General features: G+C 41.4%; 1 protein-coding gene across 5 annotated transcripts in view; it reads left to right on the top strand.

The window, feature by feature from the left end:
* Positions 1-21,505, top strand: part of ATP10D (ATPase phospholipid transporting 10D (putative)) — a 108,241-nt gene that overhangs the window by 78,097 nt on the left and 8,639 nt on the right. For 4 of the 5 annotated variants that reach the window (XM_023253139.2, XM_003985402.6, XM_045056409.1 and 1 more), the window contains 8 exons: positions 122-248; positions 2,317-2,501; positions 6,757-7,066; positions 9,941-10,017; positions 11,753-11,878; positions 14,574-14,774; positions 19,549-19,629; positions 20,841-20,945. In XM_023253139.2, coding sequence (XP_023108907.2) covers positions 122-248; positions 2,317-2,501; positions 6,757-7,066; positions 9,941-10,017; positions 11,753-11,878; positions 14,574-14,774; positions 19,549-19,629; positions 20,841-20,945 — 1,212 coding nt within the window. The remainder of the gene's footprint in view (positions 1-121; positions 249-2,316; positions 2,502-6,756; positions 7,067-9,940; positions 10,018-11,752; positions 11,879-14,573; positions 14,775-19,548; positions 19,630-20,840; positions 20,946-21,505) is intronic. The other variant, XM_045056408.1, reaches the window with a different exon arrangement.

Below are 21,505 nucleotides of genomic sequence, written 5' to 3'. Positions count from 1 at the left end.
GTATGTCTAGAGAGAGGAATACCGAAAATAGGTTGATGGCTTGGTATTCAGCTAGTGGTCAGTCCTGGTGGGATCCCACAAGATGATCTGGCCTGTCTCATAGCTCTTTTTACCCCCCTAGGTCATGAGTGACACTGAATACGCAGAGTGGCTGAGGAACCACTTTTTAGCAGAAACCAGCATTGACCACAGGGAAGAGTTACTCCTTGAATCTGCCATGAGGTTGGAGAACAAGCTAACTTTACTTGGTAGGTAGACTCTGTTGTGTTGTCTGAATGGACAATTTTGAAAAACACTGGCTCTCTCTAAGTAAGTTATTCACCAGTGGTTTTTTCCCCCCTACTTTGATCTAATAGAGCACATAGTTCTGTCTACCGTGTCCAGTCTGATCTCTACCCGGTTTCCAATTCTTTTCATTCTGTTTTCCGCTGCAGTGAACTAGACTCCATCTATGGTGGGATCAGGGTGGTCGTCCTTAAGAAGATCATTTAAAACCTTATCACTTTAACTTAGAATACCAAGTCAAATAAATATCCTGGTTCCCCCTGGTTCAAGAGGACTTCCAGCTTAAGTTTCTTGCCAGGCCTTGGATAAGGTACTTAATATGTGTTGTCTCTTTGAACCTTCACAACAAATCTCTAAATTATTTGGAGGAAACTTGGGGCACAGAGCAGCTCATTGACTTGTTCAAAGTCACACTAACAGCTGATAGAGCTGCAGAGAAACTCGGGTCTACCTAGCAACAGGGCCTGTGTGCTTTGTATGTACCTGCAACTGGACCAATGAAATTTTCTCTCTTCTCTTACTTCCTGATTGCTGGTAAAAGTTGCACAAACGACACCTCTTGTCTTAGACTGAGCTGTGCCTTGAAATCATCAGGGGAACTTTAAGATACTAGTGCAGGGCACCTGGGTGGTGCAATCGGTTAAGCATCCCACCTTGGCTCAGGTCATGATCTCAGTTTGTGAGTTTGAGCCCCGTGTCAGGCTCTCTGCTGACAGCACAGTACCTGCTTCAGAGCCTCCCTCTCCTCTCTCTCTGCCCCTCACCCGCACTCATGCACTCTCTCTCTCTATCAAAAATAAATAAACATTAAAAAAAAGTTAAAAAAGGGCACCTGGGTGGCTCAGTCGGTTAAGTGTCCGACTTTGGCTCAGGTCATGATCTCACGGTTCAGAGGTATGAGCCCCGCATTGGGCTCTATTCTGACAGCTCAGAACCTGGAACCTGCCTCAGATTCTGTGTCTCCCTCTCTCTGCCCCTCCCCACTAGCACTCTGTCTCTCTCTCTCTCAAAAATATATAAACATTAAGAAAAAATTTTTAATAAAAAAACCTGCATCCTATTCTCAGGGATTCTGATTCAGTTGGTCTGATGTGTGACTGGGACATTGGAATTTTCAAAATATCCCCAAGGAATGCTGAGCCAGCCAAGGTTGAGAACCACTGTCTCCGAGTCTGGACATCTAGATTCTAATCTAAGTGCTAACATAGCAAGAGACCAGTATCGGAGCTCCATTCCTCTGGTTCAGAGAAAAACAGTGATCCCACTTTGTGTCGAGTCACTAGAGTAATAGTGCTGTCCTACGTCATTTCTTTGTGACAGCATCAGTTGTATGGGTCTACCTCTCCTTGTCTGAAATTCCAAACTCAAAAACGCTCTGTGGGTTTAGTGCCAGAACTCATTTGGCTATAAAAATCAGGCCTGGTCTGATAAACTTTTGTAAGTCTTTATTTTCCTAACTAGTGTGGACATTTGAAAGTTTTCCACAGAAATATTAATATGTTTGGTTATCAGATACTTCAAAATATGATAGATGCACTATATTACCTTCATAAAATATGAAAAAATTTGAATTCTAAAACTTACCTGGCCCCGGTTGTTTTAGCAAAAGGAATTATGGACTTCTAATATCTATTTTTAATGCTGTTTCATAATATAAGCCACTTATTGGCAAGAACATTCTTTGAAAGCCTGTCCTTACCCTTGGGAGTGTCACAGAATTACAAAATCATAGAGAAAGGTTGCATAAGTAACTGAAACGAGTCCCCCTCAATGTACGGAGAGGAAAGCTAGCCACAAGGAAAACAAGTAAGTTTAATAAGCTCATTGATTCCTAAGGCTTCCCTCCCAGAATATTACTTTGTATATGATTTTGGTCTGGGTCCACACTTCTTTGAATCTCTGGAAGCTGCTGGCACAGTTCGGGTAGTTCAGGATTGGCTTGACAAACAGATACAGTTCACTTATAGCCTAGGTGAGCTCCTACTGGCTTCAGTTTCTCACAGGCTCTGTTGCACTTTGGCTATCTTTTAGGTGCTACTGGCATTGAAGACCGTCTGCAGGAGGGAGTCCCCGAGTCTATAGAAGCCCTTCAAAAAGCCGGCATCAAGATCTGGATGCTGACAGGGGACAAGCAGGAGACAGCTGTCAACATAGCTTATGCATGCAAACTACTGGAGCCAGATGACAAGCTCTTTATCCTCAATACCCAGAGTAAAGTATGTGTAATGAGATTGAGTCTTTTTTTTTTTTTTTCATAGCCAAGGGAGCATTTGTGATTTGATGAATGGAAGGAGGAAAAAAAAACCAATAACCATTAGCTCCTTGATAATTACTTCTTCTATCCAGCAACCTAGCTTGTGCTTGGGAAGGTACCATAGTTCTTCTAAAGGCTTCATGGTTTAACATGATTCAAAGAAATTGTTGCTATAGAAAGTTGCCTTTTTATTTTCTATCTGCTTTCCCTCACCCCCCATTGGATTTCCAGGGATCTGATAAGATTTAGCCCATAATGAAAAACTATGTCAAATTCTTGGACAGGAATATACCTCTGTTTCGAGTTAAGGGGAAGTGATGATTTCTATCGGAATTAGGTGAATAAATTGGTATTTTTATGGTTAATTCCAAAAATAGACTCTCGGGATAATTATGCCCTCTAGTGGTAATTCTTAGATAGTACCGTTGAGAATGTCAAGTTTGTAGAACTGTTTTAAGGAAAGGGAAAATTTTTTTTTTTCCTTAAGGAGTTTAAGAGGTTTGGATACAGCTTATTTATTTTTTTATAATTGTCCCTGCCCCACCTCCCATTAAATTATAACACAAATTTCTAATGAGTTGAATAGGTTTGTTTTTTTTTTTTTTTTTAATTTTCCCGTATAGTAATAACCTCTGAGATTTGTGCATAGCGCTTAATTAGCTTGGAAAACCTTTCTCCCTCCTTCCTCAGAGTCAGACTTCATCAGTGGCATCCATACTCTGCCAGCAACCCGCCTCTCAGAAATCCTCTGGAGCTTCTCATCTGGATCACATCTTGGGGCTGTCACAGGCTGCCATGTTTGGTTAGCCATGTTATTATGGTCGGGCCTCAGTCAATACCTAACCAGATCATATATTTTAAGGAAAGAGAACTTTCCTTTTCAACACAGGGTGGGTTCTCCTTGGCAGTTGGCTGTGATCCAGAGACCCATAACCACAACCTCCAGCCAGCTCCTAGTACCAGCCAGGTCTGAGCACAAGAAAATTGTCATTAGTCATTTTGGTCACTAAAATGGATGTGCCCTAAGGCTGGTAAGACCCTGGTTCATTTACTTGGTCTGCCAGTGATCAGGTATGTGACCTTGGAGAGTTTTCTTCTGGACCTTTTCCCTAACCTGTGATGTGAGAGTAACATCTATTTCATAGGGTCATTGTAGGCATTAAATGAGAAAATATAAACTATAAATTAAACATGTAGTACCTGTCAGAAAGGGTTCAATTACCATTGAAAAGGAAGTCAGTTCTTTTTATTTGATTTCAACTTTGACATTTTTATGAGCAGTAAAATCCATAGGATCATAGAGCTTATTTGTAAATACACAATTATAGTTGAAGATATTTAAAGTTACCAATTCAAGAAGTCTTTATAGAGTATCCACTGTGGACTGTTCTAAATGCAAAAAATACATTTTTTTTTTAATTATCAAAAGCTGTTCCACCTATGTGAATTTTCCAGGTAACTAACAGAGCACAGTGAACACAATTTAGTTTTATGGTGACTCAAGTCCATCCATATAAAATGCCAGGCACATAGTAGGGGCTAAGTCACTATATTATTTTCATTTTTTTCCCCCATTCTCCTCTATCCATCAGGAGATGCTAAGAATTAAAAAAGAAAGATCACGGAACCTGGTTGGCCAGTTAGTGAAGAAATTGCTTCTGTGACATTCTAAGTGAGCCACCTAGAAACCAGTAGAATATCTGGTCATTTTTGTAGTGTAGTACTTCAGCTTTACAAATTTCTATCAACTCTTGTTCCTAAATCTGCAAGTTAGATTACAGTAAATGTCGCCACTTACAAACTTTACATAGTTTCCATTCTCATAAAAGTCCTGGGTCTGTTTTTTTGGGGGGGAAAGGTTAATATAATTATATATTGGATTCTTTATTGTCTTTTGATATATAAAGGCCTTTCAGGATTCATCATTTAATTTTTAAGTTTTGTTTTTATTATTTCACTTATAATTTTTTCCTGAGATAGTAACTTTATTTTCATGTTGGTTAGAATCCATAGAAGGCTTTCTTATTTGTGATCTTACTTGACAGTTACAACAAGGCCACAGATCAGGTAAAATTATCCTCATTTTTTATAGCCTGAAACTCTAAAAGGTTGTGGTTTGTCTACTCACAGCTGATTACTTGTCAAGCATACATTTTGTATTGAATTACATATTATATAATCTATATCCATCTGTAGTTATTCTCATTATTCGTGGAGTTAAGTTCTATACAGTTGCTGCAAATGCTGTATTAGTGAATACTGAACCAAACGTGGGATTAGGTTGCCATAAGCCTCTGGTCACAACATTGTGTCAACCAATCAATATAGAACCTTGTTCCGTGCATGTTTCTGTTTAAAAACAATTTATTATATGTATTATAACATTGAATTTTTGGCCAATCACAACCTTCTAGTACATAGGACCCCTAGACAGCACTGTGCACTTCAGCAGCGCTATGCTTGGAGGCCATTTTAAACAGTGAAATTAACAAGAAGCACAAACATACAGAAAATGTGTCACCAAACAGTGAAAAGGACACTTATTTACAGTGCAGGAGCTGACATAAGATAGAGCATCACCTTGTTCAGTTTCGGCTGGAGTCATATCACGTGACTCAAAAAATTTCTCTCTGTGCATGTTTACCAATGATCATGAAAGCACTACAAGTATTGATTGTGGGATTACAGATAAATTTTAGCAAGTAGGTGAATTCACAGATATAGAATCTGCAAATAATGAAAATTGAGTATATATATATATATATATATATATATATATATATATTTCTATAACGAAAACGTAATTTATAGAACTAAATGCATGCTCAAATAAGAGGATAAAAATGTCTATAATCATTCTATAAACATAAAACTACAGATAATTTATGTTCATATTTTAGAGGGCTTCTACTCAAGCCTGTATTCTGTGCACCCTGAGCATACAAAGGCTGTCATTATGTATTGTATAGTATTGTAATTGTGTTTTGTCACTTAACAAATGCCTTAAGTATTATCTCATGTTAATAGACACGCTGATTTTCAATGACTCAAGGGTATGTTACCTTCTGAATATATCGTTTTAATATAACCAAACTCTAGAAGGTTTTTTAAAATAACTTTTTACTATTATATGTTGAGCCTATAAAGGGCATATTTGATTCACCTTTGTATACTTTTCCTCAGAAGTTTTTGACATGTGTGGGATCAGAGTGACATGTATGGGACCTGTGAGTGAGGGGATCTCTTACGAATGAACTCTTTCAGTCTTTTTTTTCTTTTTCTTTCAGTCTTAATGTCTAAACTTAAATGCAGTGCTCGTGGATTTTGTTAGGCTCTGTCCTTAGTGGTCACTTGACACAATAATTCTGGGTAATTTTATTGTCAGTCTTCTTGAGTAGAATCCATCCAATGAGTATTTATTGAGTGTCTGATGTGACCCTCTCTCAGGCATTGTGAAGGCTTCAAAAGTAAATTAAAAATGATATCTGTCTTCATGGTACTTCTTAACTATGTGGGGTGAAGAGAGTGGAGGGATGTGCACAGACCAAACGTGACAAGCACCACTGAAAACATCCCAACCAGAACATAAGCTCGATGAGGGCAGGGGTCTTCTTGTGCTCGTTGGCCAATCCCCAGTGCCTAGGATGTTTCCTAGTATAAAGTGGTTTCTCAATAAACCACTGTGAATGAATGAATGTTGAGTCCAAAAGAAGATAAAAATAGTAACTATTATTTTTTAAATTCTGTGTCATGCCTTACACTAGGAACTTTGCACACATTATTTCACTTCTTCTTGACAATGATGTTATAATGTGTAGACATTTGCATTTTCTGATGAGAAAGCTGAGGTTCAGAGAGGTTATATAATTTTCCTAATGTCAAACAGATGGTAAATGGTAGAAAAAGACCAAAGAACTCTCAGGAGTCACTGTTTGAGAAGGTAAATTGTACAAATGAATAAATTCTCAGCTATTTTTAGTTGCAGAATTGGGGATGAGAGGTCTCTTCCATCCTATTAACTGATCTCCTCCCTCCTCCCCCCCCCCCCCCCAGCCGATCTCTTTGAAAAAGCTGGGAGGTCTTCAGAAGTAACAGGTTGAGGAAGTACCTGGGGTTGCCTTTATACAGCAGTTGCTAAAGAATGACAATGATAAATTTAGCTGAGTATGGCCACCAAGGGAGCCCTAAGGCCAAGTGTCTTTGCCTCTTGTTTCAAGGATGCCTGTGAGATGCTGATGAGCACAATTTTGAAGGAACTTCAGAAGAAGAATCCAGCCTGTCCAGAGCAAGCATTGTTAAGTGAGGGCTCACACCAGTCCCCAGCCACACAGGACTCAGGGCTGCGGGCTGGACTCATCATCAATGGGAAGACCCTGGAGTTCGCCCTGCAGGAGAGTCTGCAGAAGCAGTTCCTGGAGCTGACTGCCTGCTGTCAAGCTGTGGTCTGCTGCCGAGCCACCCCGCTGCAGAAAAGCGAGGTAGTGAAGTTGGTGCGCAACCATCTCCAGGTGATGACGCTGGCCATCGGTGAGTGGGGATGGAACCGGCCGCGTGCTCCTCACTTTCATGCCACACTAGGGGCTGATCCTTCTGTTCCGTCCTTCCTTCTGTACTTCTGTCTACCCTTCTGTCTGTCTGTCCTTTCCCTCCCCCACTTTCCTTCTCCCTTTCCTCTCTGCTTCCTCCCTATCCTCCACTCCTTCCCTTCTTGCCTTCATCACCTTTTTGACCACTTGCTTCGAGCCACATGGTAGGGATGTGATGTGGAAAACAACATAGTAGGACTTTGGGTTACATGTGAGATCCCCAAGTCAACTAAGTTAAGGAGGGTAAATGTACTGAATCATAAAACTGAAAAATCTAGGGGTTCTACCTTCAGAAAAGTTAAATTTAGGGACATGAACAAATCATTTATTTATTCATTCAACAAATATTTATCGAGTGCCTTCTGTGTACCAGACATTTTTCTAGGCACTGGAGATAAAGGAGTATATAAATTGACAAAGTACTTTTTCCTAAGGAGCTTATATCCACTAGAAGGCATATAGTAAAAAATGAAACAAAACAAAAAAGCCATACATATATATCAGATAGTGACAAACTATTAAAAAAAATAAAGCAGAGCCGGGAGACGTAGAGCACTAGGGGAGGGAGAGGGGCTGCTAGCTTAAATGTTTTTCAGAGACAATCTCTGAAGTTTGCAGGTGGGCAGAGACCTGAAGAGAATGATCAGGGAGCCACGGAGATCTGAGGGGAGAACATTCCTGGTGAGGGCAGTGAAAGTGAAAACTGTGGGCTAAATTTGGGGTGCTTCAAGACCCAAGCAGGTTGAGCAAAGGGAAGAGTTTTCTAGGTGAGTGATGGGCAGAGAGGTGGCAGGTGGCCAAATCACGTAGGGTCCTGGAGGCCATTATACGTTTTTGGCTTTTATCTGAGGAGGTAGGGAGTCTTGGGAGAACTTTGAACAGAGAAGGAAAATGATCTGCTTTAAATTTAAGAGGATCGCATGGCTACTGTGTTGAGAGTAACTGTTGGATGCAAGGACATAGGTAAAGAGGCTACTGGAATGGAGAGTTGGGAGGCTACTGGAATAATTCAGGCAATTCAGGTGGTGGTGGCTTGAGCCCAGATGAGACATGAAACACAGTCAGCTAATAGACATGGTTTGGAAAAAGAGCTGGTGACACATGCTGATGAATTTCATGTGTTGTATGATAGAAGGCGTTAAAGGAAACAAGAAGATTTTTGTCTCTGAGAGCAGAGGGATGGAACCAGGAGGGCAGGGGAATCAGGAACTGGGACACATGCATCTGAAATTTGAACAGGTCCGTAGAGATCTGAGCAGGGATGTGTCAGGTGGGCAGCTCGATAGGAAGTCTGGAATTTAGAAGTCTGGAGTTTAGCAGTGAGGGATTGGCTGGAGATACAAACTGGGAAATTATAAGCCTAGATGATACTTAATGTCTGGCTAGTAGATGCGACCACCAAAATATGAGTATAAATGGAAGAGAGAAGCTGTGTGAGATTAAGCTCTGAGATACCGCAGTGTTCAGAAATGGCAAGATGAGGACTCAGCCATCTCTTGTAGCCTCTGTTTTTACCTGGATTGCTTTCAGTCTCAGGTAGCTTCTCCCCTCAGCGTGCTTGCTGATACAGCTGCCAAAAATTCCTAGGTTTACATCCTATCCTGTTAGCAACCTGAGTGAAAAGATAGCAACTCTTTTCAAGTTGCTGGAATAAAGAATCAGGATGAGAGTGGAATTTTGTTCAGCTGTCTTATTGAATGAACATATAAATGAATGAATTGTTCAAGCCCCTGGATCCAGATGTTCCTGAGGCTAGAACTTCTGGATATGTCAATTACATCATTGGAGTCAGGTGCCCATCTCTGAGCCAATCACCAAGGCCAGGAAACAGATGATGCTAATTGTCTAGATCTGGGTGAGTTGCCGTCCTACATCTGGGGTTTTCGGTTCATCCCTAATAAACCACATGGACTCAGAGTTCCCAAGCAAAATCAGGATACTGTTACTAGAAAACAGTGAATGATCAGTGGGCATTTGGGGACAACAAATGGTCATTACCAACAGGAATGTAATACTTCCCCTAAGAAGCTGCCAGTGTGTGGGGCGCCTGGGTGGCTCAGTCGGTTGAGCATCCAACTTCGGCTCAGGTCATGATCTTGCAGTCCGTGAGTTCAAGCCCCGCGTTGGGCTCTGTGCTGACAGCTCAGAGCCTGGAGCCTGTTTCAGATTCTGTGTCTCCCTCTCTCTCTGACACTCCCCCCGTTCATGCTGTCTCTCCCTGTCTCAAAAATAAATAAACGTTAAAAAAAAATTTAAAAAAAAAGAAACTGCCGGTGTGTTGGGGAGACGAAGAAATATGTAGCAGTCGTAATATCATATGATAGAGAAACGCAGGGTGGTGCTGGAGTCTAAGGAAGAGGCATCTAACCTAAAGGGAGGATGAGAAGGATCTCCCAGAGGAACTGACCTCTAAGCTGAGGGCAAGAGCAATTGAAATCCAGCCACGTGAGGTGGGGTGGTGAGGGCAGTGTTACAGGATACGGAAACTGCATGAGCGGTGGCTGGAAGGAGCCAATTTTCCAATATCTGGAAAATTGAAAGTAAAGTGAGTGGCACGGAAAAAGGGGAGATAAGTCCAGAAAGGTTGCCTTAGCGTGAAGGATTTTAAGGATTTTAAGTGTCGAATTTGGAATCCTTCCTCATGGCAGTGGGATGCCGCGCTTCATTTCTCTTTAACTGGCTTCCAGGTCATTTGCAGACCTGGGATCAACGTTGAAGGATTTGTTTGCTTGGGTGGTCGCTGTTGCTTTGCAAAAAGTCTGTATCTTTTCTTTACCCTTCATACGTTTCTCAGCTTTTCTTCTGTCTCCTGAAGGTGATGGTGCCAATGATGTCAGCATGATACAGGTGGCAGACATTGGGATGGGGATCTCCGGTCAAGAAGGCATGCAGGTGAGTGGACGCCGTCCACCCATGTGCCACAGACTTCACCTGCCCACTCCAGGGCAACGTCTTTTCACAGTAAAATCTCTGTGGTAGAGTGAGGCTGGCTGTGGCTAGATCAGGAGTGGGAGGCAGGAAGACAGGGAGTTGGTCTCTGCATTCATTCATTATCTACTGTGTGGGTGTTGGGGTATTTTCCTGGGTAATTTTAACCATGTGGTTCCCTTGTTCAGTTTAAAACATATAGCTCATCGGGGTGCCTGGGTGGCTCAGTGGGTCAAACGTCCAACTTCAGCTCAGGTCATGATCTCGTGGTCTGTGAGTTTGAGCCCGTCGTCGGGCTCTGTGCTGACATCTTGGAGCCTGGAGCCTGCTTCGGATTCTGTGTCTCCCCCTCTCTCTGCCCCTCCCATGCTCATGCTCTGTCTTTCAATAATAAATAAATGTTAAAAAATTTTTTTTAAATATCGTTCATCTAGAACATAAAAATATATATATTTAGTCCTGCAATAGCAGTGTGACTTTTTTTTTAATTTTAAAGATATTTTCTTATGGTTTTATTTTTTTTAATTTAAATTCAAGTTATTTAGCATGCACTGTAGTCTTGGCCTCAAGAGTAGAACCCAGTGATTTGTCTCATATATGACACCCAGTGTGTATCCCCAAAATTGCCCTCCTTAATGCCCATCACCCCGTTAGCTTATCCCCCCACTCACCTCCCCTCCAGCAGCCCTTAGTTTATTCTAGCTGTGTGACTTTTGACACTGGTGAGAGCTACTAAGGATTTGGATAAAAGACCTACAGACCTAAAGAGGAAGGGAGGGAGATAATATTTGAGAACGAGGGAGCGGGGTGCTCTTTGTATGTGTGTGTGTGTGTGTGTGTGTGTGTGTGTGTGTGTGTGTATGTGTGTGTGTACACGTGTGACTATTAGATCGTGTTTTAGGCACAAAATTCAGATAAAAGCTTGTCCAAAGACTGCTTTTCATGTATGGAGCAAATGCTGTTAGAGAAAGATAGGATAGAGGCTTAGGGTTTCCAGAGAATTGTAAATTATGACATTCTCTCCAACAGTTGAGAAATTCAGTGATCTCTTTGCCTGGCACATTATACATTGTTACATAGTGTCAAGACTACAATACTTTTTTTTTTTTAATTTTTTTTTTCAATGTTTATTTATTTTTGGGACAGAGAGAGACAGAGCATGAACGGGCAAAGGGCAGAGAGAGAGGGAGACACAGAATCAGAAACAGGCTCCAGGCTCTGAGCCATCAGCCCAGAGCCCGACGCGGGGCTCGAACTCACGGACCACGAGATCGTGACCTGGCTGAAGTCGGACGCTTAACCGACTGCGCCACCCAGGCGCCCCAAGACTACAATACTTTTAATATTCTTCCCAGTGAGGGAGAAGCAGATGCATATTGTGATGCATGGCATTCTTGCTACGGGAGCTGCTTTCCAGAAAAGTACATTTGCTGAAATTGGGTCGAGTGGTAACCAAAGAGAAGTCTTGTTTCATGTGACCAGACTGGAAAGCTGAATAGTAACTCCAGGCAGACCATCAAGTCTCTGTGTTCATGAGTTTTGTTTGTTTCGGTTTGGTTTGGCTTCGTCTGGTCTGCGTGTAACGTTTAAACAACAGATCGGACCAGTTGGAGCCTGATGATGGTCAGGCTGTCATGCTGTGTCTGTTTTAACACATTTGATTGCTCAGGGTGGCATTCTCTCCCCCTTGTCTCTGCAGGCTGTGATGGCCAGTGATTTTGCCATTTCTCAGTTTAAGCATCTCAGCAAGCTCCTCCTTGTCCACGGGCACTGGTGCTATACACGACTTTCCAACATGATTCTGTATTTTTTCTACAAGAACGTGGTACGTAGCTCCAGACAATCTGTCCCTTCCCCCTTTACACTTTCTTATTCTGCTAGCATAAGGGATGAGGAGGAAATGCCCCCACGTTAAGCGGTTCTGCTTGCTGATGTTTGGGGAGCAGCCAGGAGCACTCCTGCTGCCTTACCAGAAATAATCTGGGAATGTGCTCCATTTCAGCTGCTGACAGCAAATTGCTAGCTTTGTCCGTCTGCTGGCGTTTTCTATTCCCTATGCTTCTAAATTCAATTAAGTCCTGTCTGGTTCATTTAAGACCTAATTTTTGACCTTCCATGAAAAGGTAGTGACAAGCAGAATTATGAAATGTTTGATGCCGTCTGTCAGTAGACAATGAAAATGTTTGCTTCCATTTTACAGAAGATACCAAAAAATACCTGGGGTCCTCAAACCGATGTCCCATGTTGTATGTGGAAGACACAGATGCCAGGGACAACCCAGTTATCATGCCTTAGCCTGTAGCTGGCTAACACTCAGAAATGAAGAATTCTCTGGCAAACCTGTAAAATGTATTTGTGGTTGAGAGTTATTTGATGGCCAAGGAACTTAATTTTGATTATATAGTTCCTAAAGGGGCAGAATTTGATGAGAATCCGAGCTTCTGATCTTTGACATACCATTTAAATTTCAGTCTCCTCCTTTATAAGATCGTAGTGACCTCAGATTGCTTCGCTTCACTTAAGTTCCTTCCAGGCAGAGTGATTATGTAAATATGTCATGATTTTTAGACTAAATTTATTCCTAGCCTTCAAAAAGTCCATAGGCAGTGCATTAATAGTAAACATAAATTTACATCACTCTATTGAAATACCACCTTTAGGAAAAAAATAACTTCAGTAGGTCATTTTTCAGATACTCCAGATGTGTAATTTAGATCCATGTATCTCTGTGTGTGTGTCTGTCTGTCTGTTGGTCAGCAGAACATTTTTTTTTTCTTTTGTCCTGTAGCACAATTAGCTTTTTTAAAATTCTGGGGCTTAATGCTCACTGACTTCTAGGGAGGAACTGCCTTCCCAAGTTTTTTTTAAATACTTTTGCATTTTTTTTTGCTCGGAGCTTGGAGCCTGCTTCGGGTTCTGTGTCTCCTTCGCTCTCTGCCCCTCCCCTGCTTGTGCTCTCACTCTGTGACTCAAAAATAAATAAATGTAAAAAAAAAAAATTGTAAATACTTTTGCATTTTCCTACCTTCTCCTCTTGTGGTGCAGCTCCTCTTTCCCCATAAAGCCCAGATTAAACCCAAGGGTTAAGAAACACTACTGTCAGAAAGAGAGGTGACGTATATCTTCAGAGAGTGGGGCACTGTTTATTATTAGAGACTGTCACCAGGGAACAAAGATGGAACAGAGACAACAGAGACGGAAAGGTGGCTTTCTGCTGTGGAACCCTTGATGGCCTCTCCCACTGATAACCTCACAATTTATCTCTACCTCTTTTGTACCTAGCAAAACAGGGAATGCTTTGTAAACTACGGAGAAAAAGGCCCAGTACCAGAAGCCATTCAAGTAACGTATGTTTCTGAGACTGTGGTTCTTGGATCTGAAAACACGTTTGAGATACTGATGAAGACTATGAATTCACTCCCCAAAACACATGCACCAAATTAATACATTTTCAGGAGCAGGGTGTAGTGTATGTCCATAGACCCTAGACTTAAGGATTATTCTAAGGATTGTGGCCCCTACCCTAAAGTATTCTAGTGTGTCTAGAATGCCAACAATAACATCTCAATATGTTTAAGGCACTCTGCAGGTCATGGGCACTTTCTGAGTTGATCTTGATATCAAGCTCTGAGGTGGTGTAATTTCTCATTTTTCAGATGAGGAAACCAAAAATTCAGAGGGGTTGGGAAAATGGCTTAAAGTGAAAAGAGCAATATGAAGTGTCCTCAGGCCTTGAAGAGGACCCCTAAATCTCGGTCCAGTGCCCTTTCCTGTGGCCTGCCTTGCTTGAGGGCATGGAACTTTTGCCATAGTGGACTTAGTTCGTCTGAGAAAAATATTGGAGGAAACACCGTAGGATGTATGTGTCTCGCCTCTAGGGTGACGACCTGTCCTGATTTGCCAGGGGCTATCTCAGTTTTAGCAGTGAGAGTCCCTGTCCTAGGAAACTCCTCAGTCCAAAACTAAGTGGGATGGTTGGCTAACCTGCTGGCACCACTAAACACATAATTTTAAACCATGAAAGCAAGAGAATGAATATTTGTTGTGTGCATGCTTCATACCAGGCACTGGGCTAGGGTCTCTTCGTGTAGAAGAGATTCCTCAGTTTGAAAACTGGCTCTGCTGCTTACCAGCCAGGTAACTCTGTGCAAATTCCTCAGCCTCTCTCTGCCTCAGTTTCCTCGTCTGTAAAATAGGACACCAATAATTCCCAAGTTGTTAGGAAGGTTGAGCAAATCATTTGTAAAGCTCTTAGAACAGTGCTAGGACCACACAGTAAGTGGCATGTGTGTGTTCATGTGTGTATGTAAGTACGTGTGCGTGTGTATGTGTTTCACTTAAATAAAACATTTACCTAAAAGGGACGCCAAGGTAAGTTGTGGTCTTTCATTCTGTAAGTGAGGGAACTACACCGAGGGAGAGGCGGAGATTACACAGCTGAAAATGGCAGCATGTGGCTGGTGCCGTGACGGCACACGTGGCTGTTTCTAAGATGCAAATGTCGCTCTTTGTGTCCGTAGGCCTATGTGAACCTCCTTTTCTGGTACCAGTTCTTTTGTGGATTTTCAGGAACATCCATGACTGACTACTGGGTTTTGATCTTGTTCAACCTCCTTTTCACTTCTGCTCCTCCTGTCATTTATGGTGTTTTGGAGAAAGATGTGTCTGCAGAGACCCTCATGCAACTGCCCGAACTTTACAAGAGTGGTCAGAAATCAGAGGTAGGTGCTAAAGCAAAAATGCTTGGACCAGCGCACATCCATTGTCAAAGCCAGGGCATTTTCCAGTCAGCGCAGCTCAAATATTGTGGTACATTCAGGATTACTTAAAACAATTTGAATTAGGGGGCGCCTGGGTGGCTCAGCCGGTTGGGCATCCAACTCTTGATTTCGGCTCCTGTCATGATCTCACGGTTTGTGGGATCCAGGCCCACGTAAGGTTCTGTGCTGACAGCATGGAGCCTGCTTAAGATTCTCTCTCCCTCTCTCTCTCTCCTCTCCCCCGATTGTGCACATGCCCGTGTGCTTTCTCTCTCTCTCTCTCTCTCTCTCTCTCTCTCTCTCTCTCTTAAACGTTATTTAATGTTTAAATAAACATTAAAAAAAACCTATTTGGATTATATGGTTGTTTCAGAAGATCTCTGCTAACAGAGATAACAGGAAGATATTAAGTTACTTGCTTCTGAGATGAACAGAGGTAAAACTATGAAAAGCCTTAGGTACTTATATGAAGACATCTGGAGTTTAGACCTCACAGCTAATAATGTCTAGTATTTGTGGGGCGACTGGGTGGCTCGGTTGGTTGAGTGGCCGACGTCGGCTCAGGTCATGATCTTGTGGTCCGTGAGTTCGAGCCCCACATCGGGCTCTGTGCTGTCAGCCTGCAGCCTGCTTTGGATTCTGTGTCTCCCTCTCTCTCTGCTCCTCTCCTGCTTGTGCTCTATCTCTCTCTGTCTCTCAAAAATAAATAAATGTTAAAAAAAAATTTTTTTTAAATAATGTCTAGTATTTGCTAAACCTCACTGTGCCGTCTCTTGTGCAAACTACTGAACATTCCATCTCATTTATCTCCACAAAACATGTTGAGAGACTCAACAATCTTGCAGCTGAACAAATGGCAGAGCCAGGATGTGACTCCTTCTTAGTCTGGTTCCAAAGCCAAAATCAAATTCTTCATGTTCTACTGTCATGCAAAATAGTGGCTTGTTCTGATTGGCTCCCTCTACTTAAAACCATGCCCCGCCTCTACTTAATTGATCTTCGTGCTGTCAGTCTACCGATGGATCATTTATGTATGTCCCCACTTTCCAGTCTTCTCTCACTCCCCTCATTGCCTCCCACCCAGAATATTGTGGTTGCTGATTAACTGGGCTAGCTGTCTCAGAACTCTTTTCTTTCTTTTTTATTTTTTCTTTTAGAGAGAGAGAGAGTGCATGAGCAGGGAAGAGGGGTAGAGGGAGAGAGAGAATCTTTTTTTTTTTAAAGTGTATTTATTTATTTTGAGAGAACACAAACTGGGGAGGGGCAAAGAGAGAGGGAGAGAATCCCAAGCAGGCTCCACACTGTCAGCATGGAGCTCAGTGGCGGGGCTCGATCCCACTACCCTGGGATCATGACCTGAGCTTAGATCAAGAGTCGGGTGCTCAACCGACCAAGCCCCCCAGGCCCTCCAAAACTCTTTTCTTTTTAATTTCTCTTCTACAAAATTAAAAGTAATTAATGTAGCACTTCTGAACATTTTTGTAATGCCTCCTATATGCCAGGCACTAAGTCCTTAATATATATAAATCTAACCTCAAAATGATCCTATAAATAAGTGCTGTCTTTATCCACACTGTAGGTGAGGAAGGTCAGGCACAAGAAGGTCCCTTCAGTAATCTGCCATGTCACAGTGTTCATGGGTGGTACAGGTGAACTCTGGATCTCTAGCCCGTCCTGTCCACCATTATGCTATGTGGCAGAAAGAACACTGATGCTGTCTTCAGTCTTTGGGTCACCCCCTGCCTCCACATGCTATTTAATGCCAAGAAGCCAAAGTGCTTTCACAGGTGCACTGTCAGGATCACAGGGACTGAAGCGGGCCAGGAGCCTGTAGACACCTGTAAGTGGGCAAAGCTGAGGGGTCCATGTAGTCAGTTAGTCTGTCTTGAAAGAAGACTCTGTTACTCAAGACTCTTTCAGTTGCAAGTGACAGAAACCAACTCGAACTGGCTTAATAAAAAAGGGAAGTTTATTGGCTTAATAAACTTTTGCATAGCTGCAAAATCCACAGGTAATGATGACAGAACACTGTTACTCTTAAAGCAACTCTAAATGTCCAGGTTAAGGACTCACTGGCCTAGCTTGAGTCTCATGCCTTTTCGTTTTCTCCTTGACCAAGGTTGGGACAATTATCATTTGTGAGGACAGAGCTGAATCACATGGACAGGATTGGAAAGAAGGGTGTCCTATAGAAGTACTGGACAGACAAAAATCAGACCCACCATAAGAAATCTCTGTGTTGTGCTTCACCCACTGTTCTAAAGACACTGACCCAGATCAGTTAGAAATAATGCTGAGTTTATGTTTAAATTCTGAGTGTTTAAATTCTGGTTCTGTGCTGTGTGACCGTGGTAAATTATTTAAGTTGCTTGCATTTCTGTTTCTTTATAGAGATGGTATGAGGATTGAGGAAGATAAAAAGTTCCATCCACATGAAGCTCTCAGTATTGTTATTTTTACTCTCCAGAATTAACCAGAAATTTGAGGAAATCTCAAATGTAAAATATGTTTATTTTCCTCAGTCTAACTTTATCCTGACTTGAACTTCCTTTCTAGGCTGGGGAGTAAGTTAATGTCCACAGGCTACCTGCAGTAGGCAACACAGAGAAGTCACACGTTCATCTTTCAGGGGAGAAGAAATCCTCATAATCCTTTAATACCATCCAATCCATTTGGATCAAGGAGCTAAATAGGGTTTTCCTAAAGGAATCCAGTCTGACTTAAAGTTGAAGGCCAGGATGCAGGAATGTATGGTTGATATTAATGAAGCTTGTCCTGTACCCCTTACCTAAATTAAATTCCAAGTCCATTGGGGAAAGAGAGGTGAGGGGGTAACGTTCAAAATGTTTGTAGCTGGCATTTTAAAAGCCCATTTGTACAGACTTTGGTTGGTTCTTACCCTTGGAAGAGTTGAGGTCATTGTTTCCTATTGTTGAACCCTGTTATCAATCCTTTGCACACATTGTTCTATTGAGTTGGCCAGTTTTATAATACATGGTAATAGCAAGAGGATTCCCAGCATGTGGCTATTGATAGAAGTCCATTGATTTCATTGAGTTTACCTTCCAGAGGAGTTGTCCTTTCTTTGAACTTGGTCTTCAAATGAATTCTGTTTTATGCTTGAGCCAGTTCCTGCCTTCAGCATCATGAAACATACTCTCCGAGGTTTCAGAATCTTCCCCTGAAGGAGATGATGTGGAGGGCTGTAGCAGAGGCTTCCCTTCCAAGAAACAATCATCTGTTAACCATCTCTCATCACCCACACAGTCATCTTTTCTGGCTTGGACTTCATGTCCACATTTTCCCTTTCGGTTTCCAAGAGATCCGATGAGTTCATCTCTTTAGCCTCTCATTCATCTTTTACCCTTCTCTACTTCCCAAGTCCCCTTACTCACGTAACTGCTGTGGAGTAATTGTGCTTTTACCTTATTTGAGCTAGGATTTTTGAGCAACTTCCATTCAAACAGAAGCATGAAGTTACATTTTAGCTTATCCCCAAATTGTTCTCTCTTGTCTAGTGGCATTTTGGTTGCCCCTTTGGTTCTGCTGCATTCTCTTCTATCATTTGATTGTGCTTCTGCTTAGATTTTATGGACATTTGGATGATGAAAGGCTGGTAAAATATCCTATCATTTTTAAGGAGGAAATAGTAAAAGACACACAAGGAAAAGGAACAGGACAGTGTAATAAAAGGAACAATAATAGTAATAAGATCAGAAACAATAAATCCTCATTGTTTTGATTTTCCGGAGGACAAAGAGATCCTTTTAAAAAAGGATAGATTTTAAAACTCTAAGTGTAGTCTATTGAAGAATAAAAGAGTGTATATGGAGAATTTGTGTATTTCTAAAACTTTGTTATTTAGAAGACATTGGTTATTTTCAAGGAAATTTCAGCCTTTTCGTATTTGGAAGGAAATGAGAATGAGAACATGTTAAGAAAAGAGAAGACTAGGGTAGGGATATAATACATGTGTTGCCATTTTTGTCCATGGCAGACATCACTGATAGACCATAGCACTCTATTGTTCCTCCTGGGTCTGAATGCAGCCTCAGAATCGTTCTGCACACACATCAACATTCAGTCAGAGGTGGCTCTTGTTTGAAAATGTGTTTTCAAGTAGAGATTAGTGTCTCTGCTTGAACTTTTTTGTTATAAGCTTTTGGTAAGAAGCAGTTTAACACATGCAAAACTATATAGGAATAGTTTATTAATCCAGCAAATATTTACTGAGTACTTGATAGGTACCAGGTACTGTTTTAATCACTTGAATAAAAAAAAAAAATCAAAGCCCCACTGTATGTAGTTTGCATTTTGTTGAATGACCCATTAGGTACACAAATACAGTTATTGCCAATGGTGATGAGAGATGTTTCTTGTTGGAGAAAAAGAGTGCGTGCACACACCCAAGCGGGAGAGGGAGAGAGAGAATCTTAAGCAGACTCTGTGCTAAGCACGGAGCCCACTGTGGGGCTTGCCCAAGGTTGATCAAAAGGTATGAGTGACATGAGCGGAACAGAGTTCCTTTATGGATTTTTTTCACCTAGGAATTTATTCAACTGTCACACTTTATTTGTTCACCACTGTTTACAAATGCCACCACTGTTTACAAATTCCCATGAAGGAATATAGTCTTCTTAGAGAAGCAAAAGTAAGTATTGGCTTGTGTTGTTCCTTGACTTTGCTTTGACCCATTTTAATCTTGATCCCTCCGCAATATCTGTTTCATTTTCAGGCATACTTACCCCTTACCTTCTGGATCACCTTGTTGGATGCCTTTTATCAAAGCCTGGTCTGCTTCTTTGTGCCTTATTATGTGAGTCCCCGTTCACTCAAAGAATATGCTATTAATGAGTCAATGAGGCTTCTTTGTTGCCAGTATAAACACACAGGATGGATATATTAGGGTAGATTGCTCATATAATCAAGTTGATTATTAGCTGACTAAATTATAATGTCCCCCCGAAAATGTTAGGTAATGGATTAAGTTTGGAGATAAGTACCTAGTTGACTCCTCTTGTGTCTCCTTTTTAGCCCTGTACTGCTTGATCAGTTTTGCAAATGACCTGTATAAAATTGAGAGTCCAGGCATATAATGAGATGAGTCAAAATCAGAAAGGCAAAGTCAGAATATGAGATTTATTATTAGTGCTGGGCTGATTCTACCCGGATGATATTCATAGTATTAAATTTAAGTTCTTATTCATAGTCTCTTCAAAACTAAAAAACCTGTTTCACAGGTGAGGAATAGAAGAAATGTGACTAAGGAAAGAATGTGTAAAAATGAACTTTAAAATTTGTGCCAGCACCAAGCACAAAACATGATGTAACTGCCCACCCATACACAGCCCTACCCAGAAGAAAACACTAGTTTGATCATAGATTGGTGTTAACAAAAAACACAGTGTTAAGAATGAGAAAGGTTATAGTCTCTAAGTTAACAACTTCTATTCTTTAGTTATTTATTTAAATAAAATGACTTGAATTTGCCCAGCTAGAATATTCCAGGTTTACGGCATTTCAAGGGAATACAGATAAGGCAGTCTGAAGTGTAAGGCAGAGGAGAACAATTATGAAATGCCAGAAATTGTGAAATGTCAGAAAACAGTGTCGTTCAAAGAATACTTTAAGGACTTGAGGACATATACGTAGGAGAGGAGGAGATATTTACTTAGCAGAGATATATACTCAAGATAGCCTTAATAGCTGCCTCAGAGGCTTGCAGCTCTGTTCAATGGGACATATTTCCTATTTTTCTATACTTCAAAGAGCTGGGAGAGTAAGTACAAGGTTCTGGGAGGATGAATTATGACTCAAGATAAAGAGGCATTCCAACTGAAAAGTTTAGAGATTAGACGGCCTAGCTAAGAGTCAGTCTCTCTCTTCTGGAAATGTTCGAGTTTATCCTAAATGACCTGTTGTTGAAGAAGGGACCCATCCACAGTTGAGCTGTACAATAAAGGAATGGTATTCACACCACTGAGTGTGACAACTCTCCTGCATCACCGCCTATTGTCCTTTTTGTAGACCTACCAGGGCTCAGACATTGACATCTTTGCATTTGGAAACCCCCTGAACACAGCTGCTCTGTTCATCATTATCCTCCACCTGGTGATTGAAAGCAACAGTTTGGTGAGTGGTTTTCCTGCCTCTGAATTGGGCTGAAACTGTGCTTGGGGAAGTGTCTTCTATTAGCAGTGACCCTGCTTAAACCCTTCATGCCTAGAAGACACATGTTAACAAGAGTAATGATTCCCAATAAGAGTGGTGATTCATGGCTACTCTTGTTGACTGTTGAGTGCCATTATGTTGAGGTCGATGTATAGCCAGGGAAAGTGGAAGATACCTACCTGGTCCCCTTGGTGGTAGCCATGATGGATGGTTCATGGAGGTGTGAATCCGGCTGGAGAAATAATTGATGGCCAATACTCTTCAAGATGGCCAACACTATTAGATTGTGCTGATGTCTTGCAACTCAACTAAAAAGAGGGGTTGTGCCATAATCCTGGTATACTGACTTTAGTAAGTGATGATTTTATCACAACAAAATTTCTCATGATACAGAAACATATTATCTTCCCTCCAGAATTTTTACTGTTCATTTAAATCTAGGTCTTTTTTATCTTATTTGCTGACTTAATGATAAAGTTAGGTCTCTTCATCAAAATGATTGCACTGTAGCTCTCTGCAGC

Source organism: Felis catus, chromosome B1, assembly GCF_018350175.1.
Source record: "Felis catus isolate Fca126 chromosome B1, F.catus_Fca126_mat1.0, whole genome shotgun sequence".
Classification (NCBI taxonomy): domain Eukaryota; kingdom Metazoa; phylum Chordata; class Mammalia; order Carnivora; family Felidae; genus Felis; species Felis catus.
This window is presented reverse-complemented; position numbering and strand designations above follow the sequence as displayed.